At 42.7% G+C, this 20,465-nt stretch overlaps 1 protein-coding gene across 2 annotated transcripts in view; it reads right to left on the reverse strand.

Moving 5' to 3' along the window:
- The window catches only part of TRPC7 (transient receptor potential cation channel subfamily C member 7), a 108,507-nt gene that overhangs the window by 23,631 nt on the left and 64,411 nt on the right, over positions 1-20,465 (reverse strand). For both annotated transcript variants that reach the window (XM_083728407.1, XM_083728406.1), the window contains exons 4-7: positions 16,000-16,164; positions 11,095-11,311; positions 7,152-7,385; positions 2,731-2,995 (exon numbers count right to left, since the gene is read on the reverse strand). In XM_083728407.1, the coding sequence (XP_083584533.1) occupies positions 2,731-2,995; positions 7,152-7,385; positions 11,095-11,311; positions 16,000-16,164 (881 nt within the window). The remainder of the gene's footprint in view (positions 1-2,730; positions 2,996-7,151; positions 7,386-11,094; positions 11,312-15,999; positions 16,165-20,465) is intronic.

Consider the following 20,465-nt stretch of genomic DNA (forward strand, 5'->3'; position numbering starts at 1 on the left):
AAGCTGCAAGCCGAGTCTGAAGCCTGCTGGCTGCTTCCCTCTTGCTGCAATACACACAATCTCCCTTACTATATTGGCATCTACATATATCTGTCTCTGGAGGGAGATGGGATTTTTCCATTACTACACATCACAAGCTCAACAGAGGATATTACGATCTTTCATCAAACAAAGAATTAACACCACATAGTAATATGTGACATTAAAACCGTGCAGGAAAAAAAAATGTGGCAGACAGCTGAGCTGCATGCTGACTTCTCCTTGTTTCAGTAAGCATGAGGCTTATTTCCAGGAGGACACATCACTTATGTAAATCTCTCCTGCATAATTTCTCTCCTGTCTGAAAAAAACATTAAGGTGTCTTTCCAGATGAATATTTTTGCCGTAAAAATTTAAGTGTTGTAGGCCGAATGTACCTATCCAGAACGCAGGGGGTGGGTAAGATCGTGGGACTGAGCCCATCTCTGTATTTGAGACACATTCTCTGTGGGAATCTAAGTGGTGGGCGAAGAGCAGGTGGGGGCATGGTGTGCCGTGCATCCTGGGGGCATGGTGCCCGGGGGGGGGGGGCGAGGCCCGATGGCACATCACTTGAAACTGTGAGCCGGGGTTGGAATTCAAAGGCAACTTGTGCCCAGCTTGTAATGAACTTGCGATTTCCAGACTAGGGAATTTCATTCTCCTTGTTTCCAAAATTGGCATCATCACTAATGGAAATGTGTAAAATAGGATTATTACTTGCAGCCATGTGACAGTGACCACTGCATTCCTTTACATTTAATCTCTCAAAGACAAGGAATTTAATTCAGCATAAATTCAAATGTAAATTGCATTTATCTTTTTTTAAAAAATGATGAATTGGAGCACTAAGAAGTGAAATACTGACAGTTGCAACCTGAAATCTGCTATCTTGTACAGCTTCTTTAGGCTACAGCCTTTAATTACAGGATTAGATACTATTTTTCACTTCCAACATCTGTCAAAGGATGTGTGCACTTGAGAGCAGAATTAAGGGCATACAGGCAGTTGAAAATTGGATGATTCATTCTGCTTGACTGAGCTACAAAGTTTTATATTCATGTATATTGTTAAGATGGTACCCAAATAGCACATAGCATTGGGTGGCATAATGAATATGGAAACAGCAGAGGTCAAGTCCGAATAGCCTCAAATCTAGGGCTTTTTAAACAGTTTTTTTTAATGCCCACTCCTGATTTACATGTTGGCTCTCAGGAAAGTTGTAGAACAATGTGTTCAATACATTGAAGGAGCGTGTCCACCCCCATCGTTCTGCCCGGACGCTGAGGTCCAGCGCCGAGGGCCTTCTGGCGGTTCCCTCATTGCGAGAAGCAAAGCTACAGGGAACCAGGCAGAGGGCCTTCTCGGTAGTGGCACCCGCCCTGTGGAACGCCCTTCCAGCAGATGTCAAAGCGATAAACAACTACCTGACATTCAGAAGACATCTTAAGGCAGCCCTGTTCAGGGAAGTTTTTAACGTGAGATATTTTAGTGTATTTTTGGTTTCTATGGAAGCCACCCAGAGTGGCTGGGGAGGCCCAGCCAGATGGGCGGGGTATAAATAATAAATTATTCTTATTATTACACTGATAACACTCATCCCTGTGTCACCAGCATATGGAAAACCTTGAGCTGCAAAGTCTGTAAGGATTCCTCAACTGCCAGGATTGTCTGGGGTTCGAAAAGATAATATTAGAGAATGTTTGCTGATAAGTCTTGTGATTCAGCTACTCAAAGCTGCATAGCACCCTACACAGCTTAGGTACAAGCTATCTGAAAGATCGTATTCCCTTATATGAACCTGCCTGGGTTTTGAGATCTTTGGGGCAGGCCCTTCTCTTGATCCTGTGACCCTTACAGGCATGCTTGGTGGGGACATGGGAGGAGAGGGCCTTTTTAGTAGCTGCCCCCAGACTTGGGAAATTCCTTCCTAGAGTAGGGTCTCTCCTTGCTGCCCTTCCACTGGCAGGTGAAGACTTCCCTGTTCTAACAGGCTTTTGGGAACTGGCTGCTTTTAATGAAAGGGCTGGTGCTATGCTGTTTTTATTGTAATTAATTGTATGTTTAAACCAAATTTTATATATGTCTATAGCTTTAATCCTATCAATGTTTAATTGTTTTTCAATTATAGCTTTTTCCTTATGTTTTTAGCAGTTCTTGTTTTTATCTTTAAGTTGTCTTTAGTCCCATCAGGGAAAAAGTAGGAGTAACAACAACAACAACAACAACAACACAGAAGACAAGTGAAGAGAAATGGCTTGGGGAAGAGAGGGGCAAACATAGCAAATCAGTGGTTTCATCCAACCTTCCCTAAGCATCATACTTAAAGCCAGGGCTTTTTTCCAGCTAGAACTCACCAGAACTCAGTTCTGGCACCTCTCAGAATGGCGCCATTGCCATTCTAAGAGAACGAGGAAGGAGTTCATAGTGAGTTCTGGCACCTATTTTTTCTAGAAAAATAGCACTGCTTAAAGCAAAGGGCGTGATGTGTCATCTGCATTGATCAACCACCAAAGTAAACAGTACTCAGGTTCTTAAATGTGGCACTTTTGCATATAGTCTATTTTACTACTTCTAATTATTACACAGCATAGTTCAACGCTTGTTCTATCAAACTGGCATGTGATTTTATGCAATCTGTATAGAACATATACAAAGGCAATCTAGAGAGAAAGCCAGTTGCATCACAAAATGTCCTGCAGAGATACTCACGTCGTAAATGCTGGGTTATATTTTGCACCAAGGTAGTAGGAGTAAAGGTTGAACATTCCAATCATGAAGGCGAGAAACACCATGATGAAAATAACCATGAATTTGAAGATGTCTTTCACAGTCCTTCCCAAAGAGATCTGGAGAGGACCAAAACTTTCATTCGCTGGGAGGATGTATGCAATCCGGGAGAAGCTGAGTACCACTGCAATTGCATATAGTCCTTCTGATATGATCTGAGGATCTGAGGGAAGCCACTTGCTCCTGGCTAAAATGAAACACAAGAGGTGATATATATTATTAATGTGAACAGAGCTAAGGTTCAAGGGGTGGCTGAGGACCCTGTACATTGCACTAGGAAGACTCAGGGTATGCTTTCTTTCACCGGGGGTTTCCTAGGGATTTCCTAGATGTTACTGTCTTCCCTTCTTACCCACTTCACTTTACTCTCCCAGTTTCTTCTATTACCTTTCATTACTGCAGTAGTTCATCTGCAAGATTTCCAAAACAAAATAGTGGGCTTCGGCCAAAGCACAGGCACACCAAAGAATAGCCATTAAACTAGAAGACTTCTGAAGGCCACCCTCTATAGGGAAGTTTTTAATGCTTGATGTCTCATTGTGTTTTTATGTTTTGTTGGAAGTTGCCCAGAGTGGCTGCAGCGACCCATCATAGGGGCCGAGTACGAATAATAAAAGCATCATCATCATCTTCTTCATCATCATCATTAACTAGCATCACATTTCAGAGGATCAAGGTGCAGCAGATGTCTAAAAGTATATATAAGAACACAGGATATTGCCTTGCACTTACCCCGGCAGACCACTAGTCTGTCTAACTCTGTACTCTCTATAGCAGGCATGCCAATGGCAGTCAGGGATGTGACAAATGTGCACTGCCAGGGCCGGCCTGGGCTGGCCCAAGACACCTTGCTGTTTGAGGCAAAGGACAAGATGGTACTCCCTGCCCCATTCTACAGATTTACTGGCAACTGAATCTTATTCCAACACTGACAATAGGATAGTGTCCTCCATCACACTTGAGGCAGAAGGTTAAGGTGTTTTTTTTGGGGGGGGGGACTATGGGATATATTGCCTTATCACCAAGGACTAGGTGGGAGGAGTGGTGGAGATCAGGAGGAACAGTCAGGGTGCTGCCGCCACTGCTCCCAACATCTGCCACATGAATCAATCACGTGACACTGCCTAATGGTAGGGACAGCCCCAGATCAGGGTTACAGGGAAAGCACAGCAGATCAGCCACTAGGTTAGAAACAGAGAGAAAGGATGGGCTCTTTTTATCAGCTACCAGAATGAAAAAACATTGTAGATGACATTCCCCCTATAACTTACAGTGGTACTTCTAGTTATGAACTTAATTCATTCTCGAGGTCCGTTCTTAACCCAAAACCGTTCTTAACCTGAGGCGCGCTGTCAGAGCCGCCCCTAGGTCCCAGCTCACAGAGGACCAATGCCAGGCTGTCGTTATGTACAAAAGTCTTTATTGAAGTTCAGTTTCCATTTCAAAGCCGCAGCGCGGAGCTCTACGTCTTAAACCCTAGACCGGCGAAGCTCCGTCTGAATCTCCTCCCCTCTGACACCAGTTTAAGATCCTAGCCCTGCTCCACCTCTTCCTCTCCTCTCTCCTCCTCTGGGTCCTCCTGCCCGCTGGGGCATTCACCATTCTGGACTCTTCTGACGCTGAGTCGCCTGACTCCTCCCCCTGCCTCCTGCGGGCTTTAGGACCCGGTTCCCAATCCTCGTTCTCTGCTGTCCCGCGCTCCTGTACATTTGAACTTGGCTCTCGTGCCAACCCCGTGATCCTCCTCCTGACCGTTACACTGCTTCTATCACTGCTTCCTTCCTCCTGGAAGCTGGCTGGACGTGACCTCCCCTCCGTTGCCTGACTCTCCGATGTAGGTGTGGTCAACCCTGACTCATCTTCTCTCCCTGGTGGTGAATACGCTGGCCCCGATACCTGGGACTCCTCCCCCCCACTACGCTCTGGTGGGGAAGCCGGTCCTGATCTCCAACTGCTGCTCTGGGAGTCCCCGCTGGCCCCTTGTTTCTGGAGTGTCCCCCTTGGGGCCCCCCTTGCCCTGGCCACCAGCGCCCCCTTCTGTGAATCTTCCGATTCGCTGGAGAGGCTCATGGAATCTCTCGGGCTACTGTCATCTTTTCCTACGCTGCCCTCGGATTGCTCCCCCTCGCTCTCCATCTCCTCCCTTCCCTGTGCTCCCGCTCTTGAGTCCCTGACACGCGCTTTCGCTAACGGGGCTTCCTGCTGCGCCGTCGGTGTGCGATTTCCGTTCTCATCCTGGGGCAAAGTTCTCAACTTGAGGTAACTATTCCAGGTTAGCAGAGTTTGTAACCTGAAGCGTTTGTAACCTGAGTCATTTGTAACTCGGGGTACCACTGTATTCCAATTTATATTATCTTTTTCCTTTACTTAATTTTTCTTAATCTAGTGTAGTATTTAGAGGCTTCTGTTGTCTTTCCCTTTTTTTCTTTCACTTAAATTTAGCAAATATGTTTACAAAATGAAATGAGGAAACTCAGCCATCCAATACTATGATTATTCAGAACAAAGATGCTGACTCTGAGCTATTATAAACAGACAGACACACAAATAACTAAGAAGAGAAATAATAGGCAGAAATTTCAAGTCTCTGACAGGCCCTTGTCTGAATGTCTACTTTTATGATAACTAGTTTGATATTTTAGTATTTCCATTTTTGTGTAGAATTCTGTGAATTACATTACAGGAAAATCCTTTCTTGCTGGTTCACTTTGTACTTTGGAATAATGCTGATTACACAGTTGCTCCACAAGAGGGAGCACTTACCCCACAATATGTAATAGCAGAAAGGTAAAATGGTCTAGCAGTGTCAAAAAAGAATATAATCCATATGCATGCCCTGCTTAGTGACTGCTTTACTATGTGTGTGAGAAAAGTTTATCCTGACACATTTTCTTAGAGAAAATGTAAATTATTTCCAAGTGTTCTGCATCTGGGTGTTATAAGAAATCAGCATTGCTCTTCTAAATTCGATAAAAGTACATTGTATCAAATTACATCTGAATACTGTTATTCTTTCCTGGCTTCCCTGTTCTGCAGGTTTTTTCCCCAGGCAACTGTATCAACAGAGCCCAGAAGATGTATGGCTCAAAATTATGGCAACTTTGTGTGACAGAAGAAAAACATTTTAGTCTACTTTTGGTGACCTAGTCCTGAAACAGTTACAATCCTGTTTCTACAATTGATGACAAATTACATTAACGCACCAAAATCCAAAACTCTAGAATGGATTATGGAGGCCCCAACAGATTCTGCTGTGCATTTCAAATATGTATATTGGGATATAGGAGGTTGAAATCAGGCAAAACCCAGGCACTTCTGCACACAAATCACCCCTTACATTTAAGGAGGCACTACAGACACAATTTACAAGTGATAAGCAAAGACTGAGGGGTGTAGTGCTTAACCCTCCACTCTCTCCTGCAACCCCCCCCCCAGATGCTCCCCCCCCCCCCATGAAAGCTCTGCATGTATATTTGATATCAGACAGGGAAAACAGCTTGGAAAGCAGGGGAAAGATGAAGGTTAAGCACCCCCTCTTTGCGCCTGCATGCTTTTGCCTGCAAATCACCACCATCACCTTTACAGCGCGGACATGCTGCTGGCTTTCCAAATGCATGTTAGCCACTGATCGTTCAGTTTCGGCCTCACTTGCATTTCCTCATCTGGAGGAATCTGTCTCAATGCATTTTGACAACAAGCTCACAGTGTGGGAATGGTGCCTTGAAATGGGATTTTAGTTTTGCAAAACCTGATTCTGGAAATCTGCCATCTGTCATCAGACCAGACAAAACTTTGATTTTTTTTTTTTAACCTCATGCCCTTTTACTAAGGAGCTGCTGGCAGTCAGTGATAACTTTAGCTGAATGTTTCTTTTCCTTTTCCCCCTTGGAGAAATACTAAGGGGTGCTACCCTAGCAGTGAGTCATATGCCAACGCTTCCCCAGGAGTTTCACCTGCTAAATGTACATACATATTATCAAGCTGTGAATGTCTCGTTCACTTGGTCTCTTTTTCTTTGGGAACACAAAGCAGATCCCTTCATCTGTAGGTTACCTTTTGTATGGTGAACCTCGACAATGCAAAGGTTCTTCTCCTGTGCGGCCTTGAGGTTGTTCATACAACTGCATTCGGTTTGATCTCCATACAAATCTGGAATTTCATTTAAGAGCAGACTTGTCTGATTCTGTATTAGCTGTTTTATCAAACTGGCTCAATTCGACCACATATAATGAATAATTTGAAAACATTCTCTGACCTTCAGGAGAAGAACTTTGCTGCTTCTGCCTCCGGTAAATACCTGAGCCGGAGCAACAAAAACGTATTAAGTAACAACCCTCTCTTACCATATGTGAAGTAGGCAACCTGAGGAGGAAGGGTGACATTATTGAGGTCATCAACGGGAACATACAGGTCCACGTATTGTTGTGCTTCTGATGCCTTGAGAAAAGCCATGAATCTGGCAGTGAAAGAAGCTACAAAGATCGAAAGCATCCCAAAATCCAACAGGTTCCAAAGATGCATGACGTATTCCCGGGGGCCTTCTTCCCAGATTTCTTTGCATTCGGACCATATCATACCTGGGGGGAATGGGGGAGGGGAGGGCAGACAGACTTGGTATCATGTCATCAGCAAGGTTGGCAAAGGTGTGTCCCTCAAAATCCTCAGCCGTGCCCTCTATGCCCAGGCACCAGACGTTGCATTAAACTTGCAAAAACACTGTCTCTCTGCCTCTCTCCCCTGAGCAACACAGCAAAGGCAGCATTTCTTCAGCTCCACCCAAAACGTGGTCCCTCCTGGAATGCAAAAACCTAGTGGCCAGAGCAATCTATGTTCTCTTATAGCTGCCCTTCCCAATATTCACTGACTCTCAGTATAATAAATCACAACCATCATCAACAACAATAGTTCTGCCAAGTGCTCAAAGCACTCCATGTACATTTTATAGTTGCAATCCCCACAATAACCCCGTAAGAGAAGTTAAAATAGGGTTGCAATATTTCAAGAAGTAAAAATCTGGACATTTTGCTGATTTCCCCAAATTCCTCCCAGACGCTAATTCCGTCATTGGAATCCTGGACATGTCCAGGGAAATCCAGACGTATGGCAATGCTAAGTTAAGTGGTGGTGTCTGGCCTAAGGCCACCTAGTGAGTTCATGGCAGAGGCAAAATTCAAACCAAGGACCTCCTGATTTGTAGCTTAGGGCTCATCCAGACTTCCTTCTGTGCCACAGTTCAAGGCACAGGTCCACGCTTCAAAATGCCATGTCTGATCACTTGGGTTGTTGTTTCTGCCCTGGCATTTTCCCCACAAAAGCCTAGTCTATACTGCTGAGTCAGAGTAAATGGCAATCTTCGGAAAACCCAGATTGCTGTTTATTCTGATTTTGGGTCAAAGCATGGGTTTTCCTGAGGAAAGTGGCAGGTAAAAAAGAAGAAGCGCTCAGACATGGAGCTTTAAAGTGTGGACCTGTGATTAGAAGGTGTAGGGCAAAAGGTGGCTCATAGCCACTATGCTACACCAATATCAACCAGGAGAAATCTTGCAGCTTGATCACCTATGGGAGCTGTAGTAATTCATTATTTTCCACCCAAAACTCAGCTATGAAGAATTGTTAATGTCCCAGCACCAGTTTTCACATCAAATGCAGTTTTTTTCATTGAAATTCAGTACACTCTGCTTAATTCCAAATATTATCCTGACTGAGTGAGGTTTCATTTATGATGTAATTGGGGGAAAACCAGAAAAAAAATGTAGCAAGATATAAAATGTTATATTCTTTATCTAGGCTGCAGAGAGAGCTTGAACAGGTTGTGGGCAGTTATTCTCAGAGAATAGTAGTGAAAATATCTTAGGGGTGGGCAGAGAGGACAAACAAATATCCTGAATGCACCTGTTAACCTAAAAAAAGCATTCCTTTCTCAAAATACAGATCTCCTGTGAGGCATTTCAATATGATTTTAAAAAATAAATAATTCATACTGTCATTCATGAATTTTTTACAGCTTGTCGCTTATTCACTTTCCCAAATCTAATATCCCACACAACCGTTGTTCAACGCACTTTCATTTGGGATGCACAAAGATTGCATATCTTTATTTGCACTGTAAATGAGCAGGCTCAGAGCCAGGAGATTCCATTGTCTGAAGGACGGTATCAGCTCCTGACAAAAAGAACTCGGCTCCAAATCTTCCAGGTAGAATTTAGAGCACCTCTGCATGGGAGGCCTCCTTAGTTTCACAGAACCATGTCAGCCTGGGGCAACCCAGGAAAAAAACATGGGCCCACCCGCTGCCATGTCAGTTGTGGTGCAGCAGGTGTAGAAATTCAGTTCAGGTATACAAGCAGGTCCTGAGCGCTGCAGTCCTCCCTTCCTGCAGTTTCCAGGAACTGGGATTCAGAAGCATGCTGCCTCCAACAGTAGAGGGGGAACATAGTCATTTTGGTTAGTGGCCACACAGCAGAGCAGAGTAGTAGAGCATCTGCTTTGCATGCTGGACATCCCAGGTTCAATCCCCAGCATTGCCAGGGAGCTCTCAGAGAAACCCAGATTTGAAATTCTGGAGAGCCACTGCTAGTCTCTGTGCATAATACTGAGCTAGATGGTCTGACTAAGTATGAGGCGGATTCCTATTTTCCTAAGGAGGCACCCAGCACTTGCTATTCTCAATGGGACCTTTTCTCTCATTGCTAACAGCAGGTGCATAAACAACCTCGGCCCAGTATACCTGAAGGAGCATCTCCACCCCCATCATTCAGCCCAGACACTGAGGTCCAGCTCTGAGGGCCTTCTGGCAGTTCTCTCCCTACAAGAAGTGAGGTTACAGGCAACCAGGCAGAGGGCTTTCTCAGTAGTGGTGCCCGCCCTATGAAGAACCCTCCCATCAGATGTCAAGGAAATAAACATCTATCTGACTTTTAGAAGATAACAGAAGGCAGCCCTGTTTGGGGAAGTTTTTAATGTTTGATGTTTTATCGTGTTTTTAATATTCTGTTGGGAGCCGCCCAGAGTGGCTGGGGAAACCCTGCCATATGGGTGGGGTATTATTATTATTATTATTATTATTATTATTATTATTATTATTATTTTGAGGAGGGTAGATTCTGAGTGGGTCCATTGCAGGGGCAAAGAGCTACACCTCCTGCCAATACACAGTGGACCTAATCCAGCTTGGGCTTCTCTGTATCACACCTGCTATTTATTTATAAAAAATAAACCAAGCATGCCAGAGTAAACTATGAGAAACATCATAAGTGGTTTGACCTTCAGCTTAAGAAAGTGAAACAGCACCCAGTAAACAAGCTTCTGGGGGGCTTTGTGCATTGTTCTCGCATGTAAACTTTGTTCTCTCATGTCAATGCTGTCTGCTATGATCTTACTGATTTTCTCAGATTTTCACTGGGGAATTATAAGATCCACGCATTGGCACAATTTGGCTTGGAAAGATCAGGTGTGTTATACAGGACCACCAAGGCTGTTTGGAAAAAGTAGAGACAGTCTTAGTGTTTGAGTTCCAAGATAATTTGCTTACCAATGGATAGCAAGAGAGAGGGCAGTCAGTCATGTAGGCAAATGTTTTCTCCCCCAAAGGACTTCAAGCACTGCTCAAAACAAATGCAACTGAGCTCAGCTACACTGTTCGTTATCAGCCCTCGAAAACATTCATAAAGCTGTATCAGAATTGGCAAGCTATTAAAGAGAATGGTATAACTTCCTAGAAGCGATTTAAATGAGAAAATCAAACGACATTCTTCTAGAAAGTCGGATAAAAATAAATAAATGAATAAAATCCAACATTATTCCAGAGTGCCTGGAGCAGTAGTGATAAAGATGGACAAACACAGGGCAGATACCAATTCACTTCTTTAACCAACAGCCTCATCACTGGTTCTTCATGCCTTCCTCATAATTCCTGTTGGCAATAGTCTTATTTTAAACACCAAGGATGGGGAATCTGTGCCCCTCCGAGATGCTATTGGCCTCCAACTCCCATTAGCCCAACTCCCAATTAGGGCAATGATCAAAGAGAGTGTTAGATCCAATTAGGCCAATGATCAAAGAGAGTGGTAGCTGTAGCTCGACAACATCTGCAGGACACCACTTAGGTACCTCTGATGTAATGTTACTGTCAGGGGATGAAAGATTCCACAGAGAAGGCCCCTTTCAGAGGCACCCCTGAACTCCAGCTTTTAGCCCTGACTTTTCTCTCTGCTCTTCACTGCCATCGGTCTGGGTCCCCTTTGACCTGTGCCTACGAGAACAATAGGTGATTACATTTCCACTTACCTAGAACCCATTTCATGATGAGCATTTCTGTCCATGAGAACTGTGTTGTTTTTACTCTAAATATTTGTTTGGGATGATCCATGGCAGTTTCATTGGGTAGCAGCTTGACTCCTTCAAATCGGTCCGAGGCGTTCACTACTAAGAGTCCAAGGAAAATGGTGAAAGAAACAGCGTGTGCCACAAACTTCATGAAGGGGCTCCGGAGTGTCTGTCCCAGCTGAAGACAAAGGACATACAAAGCCATGAAGCTGACTTCAACATTTCTGCCGTAAGAAAAGCAAGACTTTCTTCAGGTTTACATGGCACAATTTCAATGCCTGAAGCGTTATTTAAGAGTAAGGCATAGATTTCAGTGGCATCTACTTCTAAGCCATACATTTGAAACACAAATACTTCACTTACAGGTATTCTAACAGAGTCCTGCTGATGGTACCTACGCACTTGAACATGTGACATTTCCAAAATAAGGATCGCCCAGAAGTTGTACTTATAAGTCATTGCCTCCTGGGACCTAAAAGTAAGGTTGCCATATTTCAAAAGGTGAACATCCGAGATTTTTTTTGGCAAAGTTGTTGAGCTGTTTTTTTAGCTTTGGGGGGGCCAAGTCACAATTTATTTGTCATTTTTGAGTTATTTTTATTTTTTAAAAAATTGGCAAAAATGGCACTGCTGCCATGGGCTGCCATAAGTTTGGACATTTTTTTCCTGGACTTTTTCCCCCAGACATTTTTTCCAATTTCTGCCCAGACACTGCTAAAGACAGCTGGATTCTGGATATGTCTGGGAAGTCACAGATGTGTGGCAACCCTATTAAAAGTATATACTAGAGGCCCTGAATCTAATAGAAGAAAGAATGTTAACGTATTCAGTACACTGAAAAGTCCAACAAAAATGCTAAAACAATATGGCATCAGTGTGCCTAAAATGAACACACATGCATTTGTTTCATGCACATCTCCCACCTGGGTGATGAAGCAATGAAAGTGCTTTAGGTGAACACCCTAAAAAGCTGGATTAAAAAACCCCTATCAAATAAACAGTATTAATTAAGCAATAATGCCGGAAGCATCCCTAAACACTACATATGTGATCAACAATCCATGCGTTCTGCCCATATCATGTGGAAAGGGAAATGAGAGATGGATGGGTTTAATTTTAAGAGCAAAAATGGTTGAATGGACTGGGATGGCTAATTCCTCCTACTGCCTCTTCTGTATCTCTCAACAGGTACAACAAATGTCCCGGCACATTTTTCCTCCCCAGTGAAACTCTAATATTAGAAGTGAGGTCACATGGGAAAAGAAAGGGAGGGTCATAGCTCAGAGGTAGAACATCTGCCTTACATGCAGAAGGTCACAGGATCAACCCCTGGCATCTCCACATAGAGATGGGAGAGAAACCGGCCTGAAACCCTGAGAATCACTAACAGTCAGTCTGGACAGTACTGAGCTACATGGACTAATGCTCTGGCTCCATATAAGGCAGCTTCTTTGGGAGGAGAGATTGCAGGTTACTAAGACATGGGACATGGGTGGCGCTGTGGTCTAAACCACAGAGCCAAGGGCTTGCCAATCAGAAGCTTGGTGGTTCGAATCCCCGCGACGGGGTGAATTCCCGTTGTTCGGACCCAGCTCCTGCCAACCTAGCAGTTCGAAAGCAAATAGTTAAATAGGTACCACTCTGGCGGGAAGTAGTTCAAGTAGATAAATAGGTACCACTTTGGTAGGAAGGTAAACACTGTTTCTGTGCGCCGCTCTGGTTTTGCCAGAAGTGGCTTAGTCATGCTGGCCACATGACCTGGAAAAACTGTCTATGGACAAACGTTGACTCCCTCGGCCACTAAAGTGAGATGAGCACTGCAACCCCAGAGTCATCCGCGACTGGACTTAACAGTCAGGAGTCCCTTTACCTTTACCTTCAAGCCATGGACAAAGGAGAGCATTTTATAGTCCTCATCCAAGTGTCTCTTTCTGCTGATAATACTGGCCTCCTATCTCTCTCATTGTATGTGAGTGGGGCATATCTAGGTTAAAACAAATTGATCCATAGCTGTTTAATCTACTTTGGTCCTTGCCCACTCCACCACATTGTAACAAGTTTTCACTATGAAATTTCAACATTTTAAAGTTTCAACTTTGCCAATAAACTCTTGCAATAATGTACCAGTAATTGTTCAAGAGAGAAATATTATCTTTAAAAAAAGAAGAAAGAGAGAAAGAAAGAAAAGACTACAAACAAATTTACAAACTTGTCACACTTCTGAAAAACCTAGGGGACTTCATAAAGACTTAAATGGTTTTCTCCAAATGTGAGATCAAAATATATTATCTTTATCCCAATATTTCCAAAGTGCTTCTATATTCACTTTAATCATATAAACAAAGGATTCTTTGAAGCCAAAACATCTCTTTTAAAGCTTAAAGCAACACAAATACTTTTGCCAGACCTGAAACTTAGCTTCCACAATAATAACATAGCAAGTTCACGTTGATATAATTTGAAGCACATTTTTGCATAAACAACTCAGCATAACGGTCCAAACACCTATGGATGGATATTCTCATATGGAGTACAGAAAATATTGTCCTGAGGAAAGTTCTTGAGATTTTTATATTACGTATAGGCTGGTTAATATTAAAAAAATACCTTTCCTCTCATTTCAACCCTGCTGGCAGTGAAAAGCCTGAAGGATCCCCCAAACTAATGTACATCCCTTTCTCCCTGCAGAACAAAACTTGTAAAATACCCCAACTCACTGAGATCTACCAAGCCCCAATGTTATCTGCCTTTAGGCACCTGTTTAAATTAAGACTAAGAAGGCCTTTGGATGAATAATCATTCTAGAATGGGTATAACTACGGTGCTTTGTTTTGGTTTTGGTTTTACAGTTTCCAGCTTTCTAGACTTTTCAGGTCCTATCTTAACTATTTTAATTTTGACAGTGGTTTACTGCATTTTGTGGTTTTGTTTTTATGTTATTGGAATTGTGGTTTACGTTTTTACATAATTGTGAAAAGTGAATCCAGTGCTTAGAATTTATTCTAGCCAAGGCACTCTGGCTTCTTATTTCATAACATTTGTTCTGCAGTGTCTACCTACAACAATATAGGGAAGAACTGCTGCTTTGCCCTAATTACTTTTTGTGTGTATGTGGTGTTGGTGGGGATAACATTGATACTATTCGTATAAGCAGCTATATGCAGAAGCAGCACATCTCTGGATTTGTGGAATCTGATACATGTTTACTCAGAATGCCCACTGACTTCAGTGGGAATTGTAGGTAAGTAGACACTGAATTGCATCCTACACCAGCAGAGACCCAGGTGTATATCACACAATCAAAGTACTGCATACATTGCCACAGAAATAAGGTTGCATAGAAACTCTTTTTAATATAACTGCTCTTCTCCAGTGATGTCAAAAATTCCATGTTCGATTAGGGCTGCATCAATATTTTATTTTCTTTGTTAGTCTGATGAAAGCTGTGGAAATCGTCCTTGGAATGACAGCTTTCAAAACTTCATAAAAATATAATTTGTAGGAAGATAAATAATGCAGAACCTCAGACCTTCAGAATCATCTCAACGCTTCTCCCTTTCCCAAAACCTAATATTTTGGATATCTCTCTAACTGATGTCTGTTCAGCTGGTGTTTGGACATGAGTGGCTTAGCAGATTTCAGTTACTGTCTGGTTTTTGTCTCTGTTTTTTCATTTTGTTAAATGCAAACCATGCCTAGGTGATTATGACACTGAAAATGTTGCCTTCTAGATGCAGTTTAGCTCCAACTCCCATCAGAGGCGGTTTTACGGTACCGCTGGGTGCTGCCCTGCAGGAGGTGCAAAAAACAATGCTGTGGAACAGAGTGCGAGAGGCACATGGGGTGGTACATTGAATTTTAGCATAGCACCGGGTGCTACTGAAATTTAAGAGCCCAAAGTCCATCAGGGATCATGCAAGTTGTATTCCAATAACATCTGGAGGGCACCATGTCACCTACAGTGCCTTACAGTGTCACCTTCCTCATGTGTCAGTTCCCTTAAATGTACTGCATGTGGCAGCTTGGGTTGATACAGTAATTAGGCCTAAGGGACAGATAGGAAACCTGCAGTCATCTAGTTGTTCAGCTACCCAGCCTATGGGGATGTGCATGTAGTAGTAAAAACAGGAGCAAGGTTTCTTAGCTGATTCTTCTAAAATTGCATCCACACATGACCCCTAATAACTAGTAAAATTGGCATTAGGTAAAGGTAAAGGGACTCCTGAACATTAGGTTCAGTCGTGGCTGACTCTGGGGTTGTGGCGCTCATCTCGCTTTATTGGCCGAGGGAGCCGGCGTACAGCTTCCAGGTCATGTGGCCAGCATGACTAAGCCACTTCTGGCGAACCAGAGCAGTTCACAGAAACGCCGTTTACCTTCCCACCGGAGTGGTACGTATTTATCTACTTGCACTTTGATGTGCTCTTGAACTGCTAGGCTGGCAGGAGCAGGGACTGAGCAACGGGAGCTCATCCCGTCGCAGGGATTCGAACCGCCGACCTTCTGATCGGCAATTCCTAGGCTCTGTGGTTTAACCCACAGTGCCACCCACGGCCAATATGCCATCCCTTATTTCCTATTTTTATTTGTGCTTTCCCCACCTGTCTCTAAATAGCATTCTTCTCCTCATCTCTAGCACTTTGGAGAACAAATTTCAAAACAATATCAGAGCTGGATGGCTGGTTTCTTCCTATGCCTTTGTCACCCCCACAGGAAACCCTTGAGATTTTCTTCTAGCCCTCTTACAACCGTGATGTCAATATTTGTTTGTGGTCTTAGTTAAGCATCTGCCTTGGTATCAAGCCCCACAGGAATTTACAGTGTGTAAGTAATGATAAACAAACATGCACCTTAACCAATCTGTACCTTGCTGCAGGGAGCGATCCAATATGCTATGGCAAGGAATGGAAGGCCGATGGAGACTCCGAAAACAGCCAAGAATTTCACAGCAATGGACTGCTGGCGTAAGCCTGAGAGGTTTTCGTACCACATGGTGAGCAACTGCTGCTGACAGTTGGGATGGGCAACAAACTGCAGGAGGAAAAATGAATGTAAGCATCGCCTGAAGAATATAAGAACTGATCAAGAAAATAGCATGAGTCCCCTGACCACAGGGGTGATGAAGCTGTAAATATACAGAGAAACAGAGCCCCCTTTAAACATTCAAAGCTTGTAGCAAAGGCAGAGAACAAATCCCTGGAAAACAGAGAGATTAGGCCCATTCATGTAACACTCATCATCTATGTCTTATCAGACAAAACATTGCTTGTTCCAAAAGTTTAAATCTAAGGTACTTCCAGACAGGTATTTATTGTGGAACAGTATTCCTCTTCCATGCAAGTTTTTTGCAGCATCCACATAGCATTGTTAGCAACAAATTGCTAGTCACATCCACCCCCAATTTTAATTCTGATAAACACTTTTTGCAGAAAATCCAATGAGTTCTTAAAAAAACACACAAATCTGTTGGCAATAATCCATTTGGAACACATGCAACATCTACACGGACTTGAAAGCACCCCCATTACTTCTGCAGATTCGTCTCTTATATCCAACAGTGATCAGTATCAATAGCAACGGTTTAAGTTGCCATCTCAGGGTATATTCACCGTTCAAAAAGCCACAGTCTAAAAAACCACAAATACTAAAGTATTCCCATTATGACTGTATCCTCAGCTGCAATCCTGCTGTGTTCAGCTTTCAAAACACACTAAAACATCTCTTGTAGTGCTTCGCTGAAGAAGTCTGGTGTGAATGTTAAGGAAGTTATCTTAGAAAGCTTTGTGGAAAAGCATCTAGACTAATGGCCATCACTTGCTGTAGTAAAAATCAGAAATTTCATTAGTTATGAATGCCTTTCCTTTTTTTGTTTCCTGAATCCACTTTCAATGTTATTGATGGCTCCATAGTCTAGCGTTATAAGAGATGCACTTTCTGCATCTGGCATCTTCATAATACGCTTTTCAGGGAAAGCTGAATACACCCACCATATTTTTGTGATTTTAAGTCATTCTAAGTTGTAAGCCATGCTGGGAGCTCAGGGTTATAGACAGGTAATAAATTAAAACACTACTACTACTGCTCCTCCTCTTAATTTCTACCAGTAATCAACTCAAAAGAGCAGCATAGCCTGTAAGCAGAGAATGCACAGATTCATTACCATGGAAGTCCCAAAACTGCTCATAAATTTTGCTAATAGATCTGCAGGATGTGAACAGAATTGGAAGGGTTGGAAGGTGTCTACAGTCCTGCCTTTCTATGGTCACTACTGGCCTGCCTAGAACCTTGTCCTTTTGTGACCAATTCCGGGGCTTACAATAAGGAGGACTTGGAGAATATCTAGTAAAAGATGGACGGAGGTCTATTGTTTTTATTCTGAGCTCATATTGCTGCCTTCTAAGAAGCTTGTGAAAGTCTACAGTGCTGTGGTAGAAAGAATATTGCATCCTTGTCAGAACATTATCATCATCATCATCATCATCACCATCATCATCATTTTATTTGTATTCCGCCTTTCCACAGTTAAAACAATGCCCAAGGTGGCTTGCAATATCAAAAGATTTACCTAATTACAAATACAGCAAAGTAGTCATAAAAATAAATAAAACACATTAAAAACTACATAACCAAACTGAACAATTTCCACATAAAAATAAAGCTACAAAAGGTTAATATCAGTAAAATCAGCAACAACAGCAAAAACTCCCAACAAAATACCCCAGTCCTTGCTGGACAGCAGCCACAGCAGTCCTTATGAGGCCTGTCAGGCCCCACCCTGGGCCAGGTGGAGAGGGGCAGGAACGGGGCCCTCATTGACACAAATACACAATTACATTGGGGGCACTTGAAATCAAATTATAAGAGGTAGTGGGAATTTAGTGAGATATTCACAGAAAGCAGTTCATCATGTGTGTTGCCCCTCTGGTTTCACTATGCCATTTGCACCAGTTTGTGGTGAAACTGGTATATCCAACAGGTTATGAAGCAAATACAGTGGTACCTTGGTTCTCAAGCTTAATCCGTTCTGGAAGTCCGTTCCAAAACCAAAGTATTCCAAAACCAAGGCGTGCTTTCCCATAGAAAGTAATGCAAAATGGAATGATCTATTCCAGACTGGAATGATCTATTCCAGACTTTTAAAAACAACCCCCAAAGCAGCAATTTAACATGAATTTTACTATCTAACCAGATCATTGATCCATAAAATGAAAGCAATAAACAATGTACTGCAGTCACACGATCAATCAATCAGTCACTGAACTGGGTTCCACACAGTCACAAAAACAAAACAAAAAAGAGCTGCAAAAGCAAAAATGCAATTTTTTTTAGCAAAAACAGAGAGACCTCAGCGTGGCACTCTAAACGGAAGTGTGGCACTCAAAACAGAAGCGTAACACTCAAAATGGAGCACATTAGGCTTCCGAGAAAAGTTCGCAAAACGGAACACTTAACTTCTGGGTTTGCAGTGTTTGGGTTCAAAGTAGTTGGAGTACCAAGGCATTTGAGAACCAAGGTACCACTGTAATCAGAATTGAATGGGAGCAGTCTACCTACTCCCTCCTACATCCACCAGCACCTATGTTTTGTAAAATATACACCCCTTATTTCCCCCAGAGAATATAGTAGTTGCTGTGTACTTGCAGCTCAGTCTACTCTTTGGGTTCCTATGGCAGTATATTCTTTGGATTATGTTTTTCTTCTCAACACATAGGTTAGGTGGGACAAGAGTTAGGGGACAAATGAGAGCAGAGTGGGAGGCTTGAAACCACAGGTAACCAGCCCTTGGCATTGGTCCCTGGTATCTCTTTGTCTAATATTTTCATTGGAACTTCAGAGTATGGTGCTGATGTCAGCCTGCCGATAACTGTACCCCTTTTGTCCACCACCATTTATTCATTTTCTTTGCTGGAAGAAAAAACCATCATAAAAAACCTCTGTGTGCTTTTCATTTTTCTTGCAGGCACAATGCAGACAATTAAATCAGCATTTAATCAAACCAATGCCAAAGGCAGTTAGAGTCCAAAATGTTTTGAACAAAGCAAACGAACTGCTTATTAGTTTAAATGTTAAAACTCCTCCTAGAGGGATATGACATCTCACATTTAGGAATCATTAAATATTGTCTAATTTGAGCTCCAAAAGCAAGCTGAGGGTGTATATCTACAGCTGGAGAACTGTGAATGTCATTAAAACAGAGCATGACCTATATAACAATATAGAACAATGTAACAGAATAGTTATTATGTAGTAGGGTTGAAAGAGATTACTTAATCTTAAGTAGCCTTCCATGAGCAATGGACAAGCTATCTAGCAGCATAAGGCTGCTGACTAGCTAACCATCAGTTGGGCTAGCGCTTTCCCACAGGAATTGGATCACATTTGGTCCAGTGGAAATGATTATTGAAATATTTATTGATTTTTTTTAGTGCTGTTATTTATTGATTACCTGGTATACAATTTCCTTTGCAGGAAGCTGGAATCTAAATGAGTGTCATATTTAATCAAGGAAGGAAATACAGGATTTCCAGCTAGGTTGTAGGGGTTGGAGGGTACCTGCAGTGAAGACTCAACAGGTAAGTGTGGTGCTTAACCCTGTCCTTGCCGGCTGATTTTGTCTGCAAATCTGACTCTGCAAATCACCTCTCTTTTAGACTCCATATCTGGCTGGCAGTGAGCCTAGGTCACCATCATCTTTGTTAATGTTTTTACCTGTAAAATTATGGGGTTTTCCCTCAAAAAGAAAGCCCAGGCTAACTAATAGCATCATACAAACACAATATTATGAAAAATACAAACAATTAATAAAAATGCTGCAATCAGTTAACAGAGCTGCATAGGCAATGCACAGGAAAAAATAGTTCTATACCAAATTCACAAAGATTAAATCAATAAGCAAGGGATTTCTCTCTCTCTCTCCCACACCCGCCCACCCACCCCATTTATATGACTCCACCAGTCAATGTTGTTAATGGGGACAAGTCCACTCTAAAGACTAGCAGAATGCAGGAGAAGAATCAGGCACACCCTAATTAATGCAATGGTAGCAAAAAATAATGAGAGCCACCACAGCAGAAAAAACCTTTTCATGTAAAACCTGCCCATCCGTCACAGGTCAATAGAGAGGCACTGCTCTTTGCTACTCTCATTCTAACAGAGAACCTTCTGGAGGCAATTGCCTCCAGTGGTTGTTGTAACCACCAATGAAACATTTCAGTCTGCCACTCATGGGGCTTGATGCTCCAGGTAAGTTTACTCAAATGTCACTTAACTGGAAATACAGTCCCTGCTCTTCAGTGGATGTGGGGCAAGGCAGAAATGACCTTGAGGGCCAG

This window comes from Podarcis gaigeae (genome assembly GCF_964106915.1).
Source record: "Podarcis gaigeae genome assembly, chromosome: 2".
NCBI lineage: Eukaryota > Metazoa > Chordata > Lepidosauria > Squamata > Lacertidae > Podarcis > Podarcis gaigeae.